The sequence below is a fragment of the Petaurus breviceps genome, unplaced genomic scaffold (assembly GCF_028583685.1).
Source record: "Petaurus breviceps papuanus isolate PSGF00001 unplaced genomic scaffold, PetGlider_PUasm1.0 66, whole genome shotgun sequence".
NCBI classification, from domain to species: Eukaryota; Metazoa; Chordata; class Mammalia; order Diprotodontia; family Petauridae; genus Petaurus; species Petaurus breviceps.
Genome location: NW_027186442.1, coordinates 5,059,259 through 5,073,702, shown reverse-complemented (window position 1 = coordinate 5,073,702; position 14,444 = coordinate 5,059,259). Strand labels below are relative to the sequence as shown.

The window sequence follows — 14,444 nt, the reverse complement described above, 5'->3', positions numbered from 1 at the left end:
CTCTACCTCTGTGGGATGGCATTTTCTCTGCAACCACTAGCTACTCTTAGAAGAATGCCTAGAGCACTGAGTGGTTAAGTGACCCAGCTGTTCTTTCTCAGAAGTGGAACTTTAATCTAGTTTACTGGTTTTAAAGGCCAGCTCTCTCTCTACTTTGTCATGCTAATTAATAATAAAATGTGTTAAGATTTTTATAGCACTTAGTATGTGCCGGGCACTGTGCACATAATATCTTTACAGGGATTATCTCATTCGGTCCTCACAACAACAACCTTGTAGGTACTATTATTATCCCCATTTTACGGATGAGGAAACTAAAGCATTCAGAGGTTAAGTGACTTGCCCAGGATCACGCAGTGTCTGGGACTTTGTTCTTCCTGATTCCAGGGCTGGTGCTTTGTCCACTGTGCCACCTAGGTCTCTCTATTATGACTTCTCTAGTAACAAGAATATGGACTTAAATATGAATGTCAAGAAGTCCAAAATAAGTTCCCCTTCTACCAGGAGGATACTGAAGACCTCAGCCTGATCAAATACCTTTTGGCTTATCTAGGCCTACAGTAATGCCAGAGCCTTTTGGGAAGAAGCCAGCATCAAACAGGGCATCATAGCATTCTGTGAGCATGGGATCCTTTTCTAAGGAGGGCTCTTTTTGTTAGTTGGGAAGGTGACTGTGTTGGGGATAGAAATAAAAGGGGGAAAATAAAGGAAGAGGAGAGGCAGGCATTAAGATCCACACTTGTGAGCTGCCACTTCTCCTAATTTGACTGTTCAAATGTTTTCGAGCGCTTAAGCCCATCTTTTTTCTCTCTGCTCCTTCTCCTCCCCTTTCCCCCTTTCTCTTCTCCATGTTAAGCAGAGGCTGACCATGTGGAAGCCGCCATTGTCGACGAAGATGAAGGTCTTGAGATAGAGGAGCCGGGTGGCCTCGGGCTGACCGCAGGTGGGACAGATCCAGACTTGCTGACCTGTGGCCAGTGTCAGATGAACTTCCCCTTGAGAGACATCCTGGTGTTTATAGAGCACAAGAAGAAACAATGTAGTGGGAGCCTTGGTGTTTGCTATGAGAAGAGCCTGGATAAAAGCAGTCCCCCCCCTTCATCACGCCCCGAGCTCAGGAAAGTTTCAGAGCCAGTGGAAATCGGGATCCAAGTCACCCCGGATGAAGAAGATCGTCTACTGACGCCCACAAAAGGAATTTGTCCGAAGCAGGAAAATATTGCAGGTATGGCACGTTCCCTTCTCCCATCTTCTGTTTTAAGTACATGCTCAGATGGCACTCCCCCTTATAGCACACCTGCCATGAGGTAGAGGCAACCCCAAAAAGGGCACTAGAGTACGAGGGTCACCACACTGGTGTTCAGAGTCCGCCATGTTTTTGCCTGACTGTGCCAATGACGGATGAGAAGAGCTTTCGGCAGCTTTGGAGGTTGGCTGGTCATTTAAGGACCACCATGAGTGCCAGGTGTTATCCACATATTTACCCAGAAACATCCATGCTCTGCAATGAGCCTTCAGGAAGCGATGTACATAGGGTCGAGAGGACATAATTAATCTTACTATTTTTTGGTGAATGGCTTTCTCTTCGTGTTATAATCAAGTTGATCTCATCACTGCTTCCAGAAGTAAAAGATGGAGTGGAAAGGGCAGCATGGAAGTGGGAATTAGGGAAATAGTTCTAGCTTTTCCATGAACTTGCTTAGTTTCCTTCTCTGTAAAATAGTTGGGCTAAATCATGAGGTAGTATCACGTAATGGAAAGAGCTCTGTATCAGAAGACACAAGCTTAAGTCTCTGCTCCACCCCTCACTAGCTTTGTGATGTCAAACAGCCTCTGTTAACCTCAGTTTCTCCATCTGTAAAATACTGGGGAGGCTAATCTCCAAGATCCCTTTTAATTGGAGTTGATCCCTTTTCTGTAGATCTCCTAGAATATCCACTGTGGTTCAGGGAAGTGGGACCCCTTCACCCCTTGGTGACCCACTTGGTCGTGTTCCTCTGTGTACAGGTACACTCTCCTATATAACTTCAGCACCTGCTTACCTTCTGTTGGATCTATTTCCTTTTTAAAAATGTGGTTTTACAAGAAGTGCCTCTTTCTCTCTTAGCTTGCTGTTTCCTTCCGAGTATCGAGACATTCCATGCAAAGCAATAGACCCTTTTTTTCGAGCACATGTCTCTCTTGGATGGAGTCTATAAAACAATACCACTTACTAGGGTGAACACTAGCTGTGGTCTGGTGGGAAGAATCCCAGACTGGGAGTCAAAGGTCATTTTGCTATTTGCTATCCATGACACCATGGGCAAGTCACTACCCTTCACAGGGGCCTGAGTTTCTTCATCTTTTAGAGACAGGTGGATAAGACGTCTCTAACTAAGGGCGGCTTCCATTGCTGACATCCTATGATTAAGGGGCCTTTCTAGCTCTAGATTCCATGACTAGATGAATTCCTCCAAAATACCATGGCCAGACGGCATAAACCTGTGTGCTCACTGCACTAGGCTAGAGGTTTTCAGAGAGGATGCTTGGACCATATTGGGCTAATGAAAGGCATCAGAGGTGGTGACTTGATTTCTTCCTTCAGTGACTCCCTGAGGTACAGAGGCTGTTCTTGAAGGGTAAAGAACAGCTAGCACCAATTTTAATCTTTGGTGGAGCCCCTGCTTCCTCTGTTGAAAGTGTTCTGTTACTTCTGTGCCTAGCTAGTCAAAGGGGTTTCAAGAGCCGCCATTTGCCGAGGCCAGAATCTGATGGCTGATTCTTTTTAAGTTCTTTGGATGTTTTTGGATAAATGTTGCCACTAGTCTACCTTTTCTGTCATGTGGTACGGTGGAGAGTTACTGGAATAGTAATCAAGAGACCTGGATTCTGTTCCTAACTCTGTGACTTTGGTCAGGTCACCTGCTTTTCTGAGCCTCAGTTTATTCTGTAGATACTGAACCAGATAATCTGCAAAGTATCTTCCAACTTTTAATTCTCAAATCTGAATGGGGCAAGGACCTTGAGAGGGTATAAGCACAGAATTTACTGTCTTAGGATGAAAAAGACCAATGAGAATTCTTACTCTTTTCCCAACTCAGTGGAGATCAAAAGGAAACTTTTATGAGAGGCACTTAAAATACAAAAATAAAAAGTTATTTTGGGTAGACTTCCTGAACATGATATGCAGATAGGAATATCTGTGCAAATGTGGCAGTGCCTTCTTAATTAAGGACCAAACTGTTAGATGAAAAAGGTGGGGTGGCTTTTTAGTTCCCCGTTTTCTCCTTCCTGTACTTAAAAAAAAATCAGGGGAATAGTTTTTCAACAGGAGTACAGAATGCTTGACATTGTAGCCAGGCAATAAAAAGACACTTTGCATTTGCTAGAAAAATTGGAACCTAAATTTAATACTATATTTCCCAGTGAAAGGCCATAGATCATTATTGTTAGGTTTGTTTAAAAAATCAACTAAATATGATCTCATAAAAGGAAAAGATAATTTCTAAGGATGATTTACCCCCAGCCCTTCTCACTTTTTTTTGGTTGTAATAATACTGCAGTACTCTACAATGCTGTATGAGCGGCAACAGATATTGTTGGCCTTTCTGCACTGCAACAGGGCGAATGGATTTCTTTATTCCCAAAGAAATATGTAAAATAATCCTTTAGAAGTATAAAGGGAGATATGTTTGTTCAAAGCATTTAAAATGTTCGTTTAATCAAAGGCACCAAATACAGTACATGCTGTGGCAGCCGAAGAAGACCGTTACATTGAAATAGCAAATCCTGGTCTTTCTCCCCTTTTCCATTTTTCCTTCATACTTTTGGAACCAACTAATTTTTTTTATTTATTTAACAAAAAGAAAAGATTAAAGAATAAAACTTCAGTGGCTCAAATGTATAAAGTAATTTAATATGGTGGAAGCATTAATTATTTTAGCTTAATTGAATTCTGAGGACTGCAGTAGTTGCATTTTTGTAGACAAGCCCTGTTTATTATTTCTCTGTGTAGATTAACAGTAAAGGAAACACAGATAACTTTCAGTTATTTATTGTCAAATAAATGTGTCAATTCATGTGTAAAGCAAGCTGTTCAAAGATAATTGAGTCTTTATATTTTAAGAGGGAGACTGGAAATCATAGGCGATGGGCTGCTTTGGCTTCTGGAAATACACACAGCTGCTGCCCAGGCCAGGCGGTGGCTGCCCATGGTGCTTCTGGCTGCCCCCCACCCTGGTGGGAACTTCTTGAATTTCTGTGAAGTTTCCATTTGTTGTGTTGTATGACCTTGGGCAAGTGCTTTCTCTTCCTTAGCCTCAGTTTCCTCATCTGTAAAATGTGTGACCTTTAAAAACCTCTTCTTGCTCTTACATTCTGTGTTCTCTGATTGTAAGGGCCAGTACTGACAGTATGTGATTTTCCTATTCCTTTGGCTCAACAGAGGTATGGTATAGTAAGTTGCTGGTAGTAGTCTTAGCTACCTAGAACCTACATCATCTTAAGGCCTAATGGTGGCAAAAATCCCATGGGACTGGCAAAAAACAAGCAAAAAAACAACTTTGGGGCTGGCCACCCACAGCTATAGACTCAGATCCTTGATGTGCTTTGAGGGGCACTATGAAGAAGTGCTTAAGAATATTTCCTCCAAGGGAATCTGGGGTGCTGAAATTATACCACTACAGATGTAAGGGTCTTCTTTGAAAATGAAAATTTCTCTTTGGATAATGTAAGACATTGAGCTGCTAGCCATCATCCCACTTAAGTATGAATTACATTCTTTGCAAATAACATCTGAGAGCTGAGCACTAAAGAAATGGGAACTTTGATGGAGTGTATGGTAGGAAAGACATAGCAGGGAAAGCTATAGTTTTGGAGTGTTGGATGTTGTCTGGATTGTTGGATGTTGCAGATAGAGGTTGGTAAATACCTGGAGTGGTCCACCTGCTGGAGAATACTGAAGACAGAGTTTGCCATCTTCTCACAGTTTTTTTCCCAGGGTCAGTCTATCACTTTGGGGCCTTTGGCAAAGATCTACAGTCACCTCCCACCTTGGAATTGCATTTTCATGAATGAATGAATTTGCTGTACTACAACAATCATCTTTCCATCTTATTTGAGAGAGGCCAGTCTTACATATTGATGATATAATTAATGTCATACTTTGCTATTGCTGAACCTTTAATCTGTGTGTACCATTAATCTGTGGGGTTTTTTTTTTTGCTTTTTTTTGGAGGGGCAATTGGGGTTAAGTGACTCGCCCAAGGTCACATGGCTAGTTTTTGTGTTAAATGTCTGAGGCTGGATTTGAACTCAGGTCCTCCTGACTCCAGGGCTGGTGCTCTATTCACTGCACCACCTAGCTGCCTCTAATTCATGTTTTCTTTAAAGGCAGCATGTGAAATGCATATTTGATTGGCAGTCAGGAGACCTGAGTTTGAATCCTATCTCAGCCATTTAGAAGCTACACATGGGATCATGGATTAGAGCTGCAAGAAATCTTAGAAAGCATGTAGCTCAGGGGCAGCTAGGTAGCGCAGTGAATAGAACACCTGCTTTAGAGTAAGGAGGACCTGAGTTCAAATCTAGCCTCAGACACTTGAAAAGTAACTTAACTGGGGCGGCCAGGTGGCTCAGCGAGTAAGAGCACTGGCTCCAGTGTCGGGATGACCTGGAGATCAAATCTGGGCTCAGATACTTAGCACCACACCCAGAAATAACTGGGTATAACCTCGTGTAACCTTGAGCAAGTTACTTAACCCCAATTGCTTAAAAAAAAAAAAAAAGAAAAGTAACTTAACTATGTGACCTTGGGTAAGTCACTTAACCCCAATTACCTTGCCTTTCCCCCTCCAAAATGATCAGAGGGGGAACCTGGGACCTCAAGGCCACATGTGGCCTTCTAAGTCCTTGGATTGGCCTTTTGACCAAGTCCAAGTTTTGCACAACAAATTCTTTTATTAAGGGAATGTGTTCTGTGAAGTTTGGGTTCGGAGGGCTGTACTTGAAGACCTAGAGGTCCACACATGACCTCGAGGTCCTAGGTTCCCCACACCTGATTTCTAGTTTAAGACTCATTTTACAGATGGTGCTATCTGACCCTGTGAGCTTCACTTAATTTTTTTGAGCCTCAGTTTCCCTTATCATCAAAACAGGGATAATAATTTTGATATATTACTGTGAGGCAAGCACTTTGTAAAAACTTCTAAGTACCATGGAAATATGTATCATCATCTTCATTATTATTTTTCCCTGAAAGAACTCTTCAGAGAAAGTTGATTGGGAATACTTATAACTTCTTTCCCCTGATCCAACCTCTTTCTGAATTCCTGATCCAATTGTAGTCAGTCTCCATAGTGTGTCTCTACTTTTTAGCGATTTGAGGAGAAGAGGTTAGATCTTGGGTTTGGAAAGAAGACGTGCATCTAGAAGACATGCTTGTAATGGATCACCTTTGACTTTCCTAAGAAGAAAGTCGTTTGGGATTCAGCAGTTGGCTTTGGAAGGCTTGCTGCTATTGCTTTTCTAGCTCAGGTAACAGTTGGCCTTCACTTACTAAAACAGTACAAGTCTCATAGGCTGAGCATATTACTGAGATCTCTCTTTGAGATGGGAGTTTATTTTACATTTATACAGCTCTTCCAGAGAGTGCCGCCATTTTGGTTTTCAGCTTTCGGGACTCATCTCTAAAACAAAAGAGCTTGGACTGGATGAACTCTGAGACCACTCTAAGCTCTATCTTCTCTTTTATTTCTGTGATTCCACTAATTAGTGCCAAAGCATGACTTTTAGTTCTCATTATTACTGCTATTATTACAGTAACTATGTGATAGCGGTGAAGCCAAATACAGGGTGTCCCAAAAATGTAGTGCAGTTTAAAACTGGTAGATGGATTAAAGCTTACAGCTGCACTAATACTTTTGGGACACCCTTGTACACAAAGGACACAGGGGTGATGGGAATTAGGTTCTCATCCCAGCTCTGCCACAAACTTGTTGTGCGTGTGCTATTTTATTTCTGTGGGCCTTGGTTTCCCCAAATGTGAAATGCGGGAGTTAGACCAGATGATTTTTAAGATCCTTTTCACTTCTAATATTCTGTAATTCTATAGTCTCTGTTAATATGCTGGGGGAGTTTTCCTATCTATAAAAGTTAACTTTGGGTTCTTGAAGAAATCTCTCTTAGTTATTACCCCCAGGACACTTTCCTGAGGTTTCACATTATACAGCCCCCCAAGGGAATACTCTTGATCACGGATAAATTTTTTTTTTTGGCATGGTATCATTCATTCCATAACCAAATGAAGCTGTAATAGCATGAATTAGCCAGCAGCTGTCAATCACAGTTTTTACTTCATCCCCCCCAGAAATGTCAGTTAACTTGGGAAGTGCTGGAGACACAAAAGTGACAGGAGGCTGCTTCTCAACCATAGGCCAGAGGTGAAAGTGTTCTTCTGTGTCCTTTCCTTAGTGTTCCAGACTTCTAAGTACGTCTTCATTTGGAACTGGGGTAAGCAATTCTGGGGAGTATTATGGAAGTCATTCGTGGAGGAGGCCGAGTGGCTTTAGATGTCGACCAGCAAGTGGGATTCTCTGCCATAAGCACTAGACCTTATGTAGTTGAACTCAGTGTGTTTGAAGAGAAAGGTTTCCTGTCAGCTGCAGGATTTAAATGCTATAACCCTAGCTCTGTGAATGCTCATTTTGGGTCTAAAGAATTTTTTTTTTTAAAATAAAACCTGCCAGTGAGAAGAACTAAATTGCATGTGCTGCAAACTAGAGATAAACACTACTTCAGGTTGCCTTGAAATAAATGAATTTGATATATTTAGAATTGTTATTTCCCCTCCAAATTAAGATTAGTTAAATCCATGTGTGTTGTACAGTTGATTGTTAACTCCATGGCGTGGGTTATCTTTCTTTCTTTCTTTCTTTTTTTCCCTCTTCCCCCAACTGGTGACAGCTAATTATTTTTGCTGCCTGCATTAAGGCATTTATGGGCACTCAGTGTTCCACATAACAAACTTGCCACTCTTAACTTTAACTTTTGGGTGCTTGTAGCCATCATGGGTGGCACTCTGTCACAAAAAGAAAGAAAGGCATATAAAAGAGAAATTGGAGGATCATGAATCAAGCTGGGAAGGGCTTCAGAGGCCATTTGCCAGATGAGGAAACCGAGGACCAGGGCTCCAGGTTTACATAAATAGTAAGGATCAGAGGCTGAGGTAAGATTCTTCTTTGATTCACCAGGCTATCAAGTGAGGTCAGGGACAGGAGTCCTTGGGCACCACTGCTCTGAAATACAGTGTGTTCCTAAGAAAGCCATCCACATGGCGCAAGATGGTTCTTGGTGTTCAGCCTAATAAAAATCTTTGCTCAGCATCTCAGCATTTATTTTTAAGAGTTGAAAGGGTTCATTTAGAACAGGCTCCCACCTCAGGAGAAGATTCTGTCCACAAAATCCCTGATGGCTGGGTGGTACTATTAACAATAGCGCTTTTAAGATTTACATGGCACCATAACTGTATGTGGTAGGTACCGAAGGTACCAGGAACCCTGTTTTTCAGAGGAGAAGATTTGAATTTCAGAGAGGTCCAATGGTTTGCCTGTGGCTACACATCTAAGAAGTATTAGAGGCAAGATTCAAACCTAGGTCTCTTCTGACACCAGGCTCAGGACTATAAGTCTTTGCTTGAACACCTCCAATGGAAAGGAGGGAATTCACAAGGCTGCCCACTCCATTGTTGGACAGCTGGCTTCCTTGTAGCCTGGACTAGATAGCATGAGAGTTGCTTCTGTGGGCCAGCGGGCAGTCTCTGAAGAAGTGTGACACTGGAGCAGTGGGTTATAGTTTCCATTTTTATTAGAAACATTTCCCTTGGCCACAACATGATTTCGATTAGGCATTGTGCCCGCTGCCTCTGCTAATGTGCATGGGTGGTATAAAAACTTCCAGCAGTCATTCAGCAAAGAGGGAGCTGAGGCATGGGCAGGGTAGGGAGGCAGACAACTGGGCGCCCAGGGAGAAGTAAACTTGCAGTTCTTTCTCATCTTGTAGCAAAAGGTCAGTAGTTGACTTGCAGTTTTTATTAGATGTTTGACAGTTACCTTTTGCTAATTTTCATGCCTGACTAATGCAAACCGACCTGTGCAGAATCAGGGAAGAGTGGGCCCCCAGTGCGTTGGTGGGGCCTGCAGTTAACAAAGCATCTTGTCACTTTGGCACACCTGGGTTGAACTCTTCTCTCTGAGATCACTGGGGAAAATGAACCTGGGGAGTTTGGATTTTTAATATTAGCTCGAATTTGGACAGCAGCTTTGGATAGTTTTTGCAAGCATTTTTCCTTCCATTAACTCATTCCAGCCATGTCACAATATGGTGTAACCCAAGCAGGTATGATGAGGACATTTTATAGAGAAAGAAATACAGGCAACTCAGAGGTTGACTTGCCCAAAGCAGTAACACACTGAGCAGTGACTGACATTTGTATAGGGCTTTAAGCAATCTGCATACATTCTCTCATCTATGCCTCACAGGAATCTGGTGGGGGCAATACTACAAGGATACTGAATAACATTACTTAGGGGAAAGTATGCTAAACCTGAGTTCAAATCCACTATGAACACTTGTTAGCGTGTGACTGAGGGCAAATCACTTCATCACCGGCGTCTAGGTTGCCTAACTTGTAAAGAAAGATAATGCCTGTAAGCACATAGGTTGCAAGGCTGTGGTTCAAGTAAGATAATATATGTGGATGTAAAGCACTTGGCAATCCTTAAAGGGCCATGAGAATGTCAGTTACTATTCTATTGATAAGAGAGGAAGATACTAAGGTTCAGAGAGATCTTCATCTATAAAATGGTGTAAAAGAAGTGGTACTGAGTTCAAATGAGCTAATGGACAGGAAACTTTTTTTTAAAAGATGAGGCCACACAAATCTAATATTACAAATATTAACCGAAATTGTTAAGTGTGATGTGAGTTGGAAGAATGAGAAATCATTATGGAATGGAATATTTGGGAAAGGCATGCTGAAAGAGAAAGTTTAAAAAAATTAAATAAAAATCGACTTCTTTAGTTTTGTTTAGTCTAATAACCTTGTCCATAGTCTCCTGAATTAAAAAGAATCACATGCAGGGTTTGAACCTAGGTTTTTGCTGACTTTCATGTCCAGCACTCCCAAGTGCAGCCTGTACCACATTAAAATATAATTGGGAAATATTTAACAAAAAAAAAAAAAAAAACCATAGCTATTACTGCCTTTTAAAACTAAGTCAATATGCAGTATATAGACATGCTTATCTTTATCCTTACAGATTAGAAGCCCTCATTTCTATCGGAGTTTGACCCCAGTGGTGTATGGGAGAAAGAGCATTGAATGAGGAGATAGCTGGTGTCCTACTACCACATGACCTTGGGCAAATGACTTACCCTTTCTGGGCCTCATCTGTAAAATGGAAGAGTTAGAATAGATGATTTCCAGGGTCCCTTCCAACTCAAAAATGTTGATTCTTATGTTAAACTAAAGCAGGGAGAGGGGATTCTGAATTTCCCAAGCTTCAAAACAGTTGAAAGAGAGATTTCCAAAAAATCAGTATATAAGTATGATCATCAGTGACCATGAAGCTCATTGTTTATTTCAGCTCCTTCATGGAACTTTCTTTAGAGGTCTCAGTTAATATAAATAAGAATGTTGGACTTGGCACCAGGAAGAATCTGAGTTCAAATCTTACCTTAGACACTTCCTACTTGTGTGACCCTGGGCAAGTCACTTAGCCTCATTTTTCTCATCTGTAAAATGTGTACAATAATAGAATCTACACACAGGGTTATTGTGAGGATCAAATGAGGTAATATTGTTTTGCACTCCTTAGAGTGCTGCTATAATAATAATTATTATTATTTATTTTATTTTTTTGCTTTTTGGAGGGGGAGGAAGGGCAGTTGGGGTTAAGTGACTTGCCCAAGGTCACACAGCTAGTTAAGTGTGTCAAGTGTCTGAGGCTGGATTTGAACTCAGGTTCTCCTGACTCCAGGGCCGGTGCTCTATATACACTGTGCCACCTAGCCTCCCCTATTTAATTATTATTTATTTAACTAGTTATACTATTTAACTGTTACTGTTTAACTCCTGTGTCCTCAAAGTAGAAACACACTTCAATGAGAGACTCTTAGTTCAAGTAAGTGAGATGCCTTGGAAAACTCAGAGCACTCAGATTAAAGTAAAAACACCTGAGAATGAAAGAATATCAGCTAGTTAACTGATGGCACATTTATTGAGTATTTAACTGGGGAGTCTAGTGCAGCAAAAGGGGATTGATTACAAGAGGCTGGAGTAACAACTGCTTTATTCTTTTTCCTCACTGTCACCTAATGCCTAGCCCAATGCCTAGAACCTGGGAGGCATTCAATAAGTGCCTCCTAGCCATAAGGAAGGAAGCAATTTGAGAGAAATACACGATGGTAGAAAGTCAGGTTCTCAAGAAGCTGGGCAAATCTGATGGGAGTTCAGAAGACGTTGGTGGATGTGGGAAAGGCATGTTAAAGAAGGAAGGACTGCTGCCTCATTAAAAAATCCAAATTAAAACAAAACAAAACCAGACTCCTTTAGTGCCCCATCTTGATTGAATTGAATCTAACAGCTTGTTCCTGGGTTCAAGTCTCAACCCCTTGGCATGTTCAACAGTGATGATTTTAAGCACTTGGGAGGAGTTGTGTCTTTAGGGCACCAGGGAACTGGTGAAATGGTTCTGTCCAAGAACAAATAGTGCCCCCACAGCCTGGTGACTGGTTGGCTTTGCCATGGCTACAAGCTACAGCATAGGTTGCATCCTTTCTGTTTCCTGCCCCTATCATGAGGCTGTTCCTGCTAGGGGGGATGCTGGGCAGAAAAGAATCATTTGTGTAGTAAGAAATACAAACTTGAGATTGGGTGGGTGGTGTTTGTATATTTACAGGCTTTGTGTACATTTCTTCACCCTTTCCATAAACATCTATTAAATGCCTTCTAGGATCTTAAATTTAGTGCGGGAAGGTCCTCTAGTATCTTTACAGATGCAAAAACGGAGGCCCAGGGAGCTTATAAGGTACTTTCCCAGTGCATTGTACTCAGTGCCATGAAAATTAGCAAAGTAAATAACAAATAGTCTACCTTCAAGGAGCATAATATCGAATAGGGATAATAAGAGAGATGTATATGCTACCAATTAGAATGTGAGAAATTGTGGAAGAGTAAAATGCTATAGGATCAAAAGAGATGTCACTTCCCTCGAGGGAGTTCGATGAAGGCTTCATAGAACAGGTTCTATGTATGGTACAGTGGAAAACCAGGGCAATTATTCTGCATTCAGATGAATTGGACTCAACTCTCCTTCCCCCCTCCCCAATAAAACACTTTTGGCCAAAATAGCCAGAAAATTATTTATGCAAAAGTAATTATTTTAAATGAACCACCTGGATAATTGCCTCCCATTCTCTGCTCCATTTTGCAGGTGTGGACACAGTCTATAAGCTCTCTCTCTCTCTCTCTCTCTCTCTCTCTCTCTCTCTCTCTCTCTCACACACACACACACATAAATTGGAAGGGAAATGGGCATGCATGAACACTGTATACCAAAGACAAACACTAGAGTGTCCACAGACGTCGAATGTGTGCACTGGGCGTTGGGACTTTTTACAAAAGAAAGTGAGCACATCTGTGCAACTTAAGTGGAGGGTAGTGAAATACTACTTTTTTTTCTCCTGACTTTGCAATGCTTAAAATCTTTTTTCAAAGTAAACAGTAAAAGAATCCTGGGAAGATTTTAGAGGTGAAAGCTGGTTATGATAAAAGCCTTTTTCTTTTTCATCCCATCTTGCTCCTATCATCCCCCACTCCAGGGTAACCACCACGGCGGCTCTTTAGCATCATTCCTTTGGGTGATAGATTGTTCTTCCCTGTCCTTGGGAAGATGGTATTCAGGTCTCTGAGTCTCTTCCTCACTGTTAACTTCTTGGATTGTTCCCCCTCTTCTAAACAGTTGGGGGTGATAAGGTGAGGAGGAAGGTGTTAGGGAACCCTTCACAATTAGGCTTCTTACCTTTGGAGCTGTTCCTATTCTGTGTCCCAAATTATAGTATATACATTAATAAATAAATCGTCTTTTCTGCACATGGATGATGTCATGTAACTCAATACAAGTCATTAGAAAAGTAGTATTTCTTTTCCTCACCTGACTTTTGTTATGGAAAAAAAGAGGAAAGAGACCTTTTATGCTTTAGAAACAATTAAATATTGATTAATTCCACTTTAGGAGCTAAATTCAGTTAGATAAGACTAATATTTTATTTGTTAGTATTTTCATCTAGAAGGCTGAAAATGAGTTTCAGTATATGTAAATAAAAATACCATAAAGTTTGTATTTGGGAGTTAGGATCTTTTCTGGTTAAGATACATTTTAAATATGGTATCTCTGTGGGTACATGAGTGAGAACGCATCGCTAAAACATCTTTAGAAGAAATGAGATTCCTTCTCCCCCTGCCCCTTCCCTTTCTTCTTGTTCTGGTGAAAGTGGCAGCTTACAAATCAAACCCAGACCCCATATGGGATAGAAGCAACGGAACAAATCCCAAGTCTCCTTGGTTGGGGAACCACCACTAAGGTGAGTTTTCCCTTGCTCTATTATCTTAGGCAAGGCATTCATATTTTCTTGCCTTGTTTTCCCTTCAGTTAAAAGGTTGGGCAAAAGCAGGGTGTCTTAGAATTGTTTTTGCATTAAGTAAAACACATAGAATTAAAAGGAAAATGATTATACTTAAAAAAAAAAGAAGTTCACCTACCACAAGAACCCCTGGACAGAAAGATTTTCAAGGACATTCTCATGTCTGACATTGCACTTTTAGAGTTCTAAGGATCTGTTTTATGGTTCTAAGGACAGAGTTGGTCTCCCCCCTCCTCAAAATGGCAGACTGACCCTGGGTAAGTCACTTAAATGATTCAAGTCACTCACTGATAGTCACTTAGTGCTCTTGGCAATTCTCAGATTATAAATGGTTTAAGGTGTCAATCTATATCGAGGAAATTCCTTATGGAGAGTTCCCTGGGGCCAATGAAATCATAGATCCTGTCCAAAACGATGAAAAAAGATTTTAGAAATCTATGATTTTTATAAATCTAATCCCCTTGGATGAGGGAAATCCTGGGTAGCTGGAGCCAGTGTAAGGAAATCTTAGCGGAAAAAGATGAAAATACTCTGGGGAATTAAAAGCCACTAATTGGGGAGACAGCTTTTGCCCGTCCAACTTTAACCCCTAGACCACCACTGTGGCCAAAGGAAAAGTGGCTGTCTTTATCTTAGCTGCAAAAGAAACCCAGTAATAACTAAGGATTTAGGGGGCCTCTAGGGCAGCCTGGAAGTTCTCTGCCCTGGCAGGAAGAAGGTGGAGGGAAGAGAGTATAATGCTGCCTTATAACCTAGGGGCCTCC

The 14,444-nt window shown here is 41.3% G+C and overlaps 1 protein-coding gene across 2 annotated transcripts in view; it reads left to right on the top strand.

Annotated features, from left to right (window-relative positions):
- Window positions 1–820: 820 nt before the first annotated feature.
- LOC138173879 (B-cell lymphoma/leukemia 11B-like) overlaps window positions 821–14,444 on the top strand; it is a 130,278-nt gene continuing 116,654 nt past the window's right edge. Inside the window, exon 1 of one of the 2 annotated variants that reach the window (XM_069103953.1) lies at window positions 821–1,225. In XM_069103953.1, coding sequence (XP_068960054.1) covers window positions 985–1,225 — 241 coding nt within the window. In that variant the 5' untranslated portion in view covers window positions 821–984. The remainder of the gene's footprint in view (window positions 1,226–14,444) is intronic. The other variant, XM_069103952.1, reaches the window with a different exon arrangement.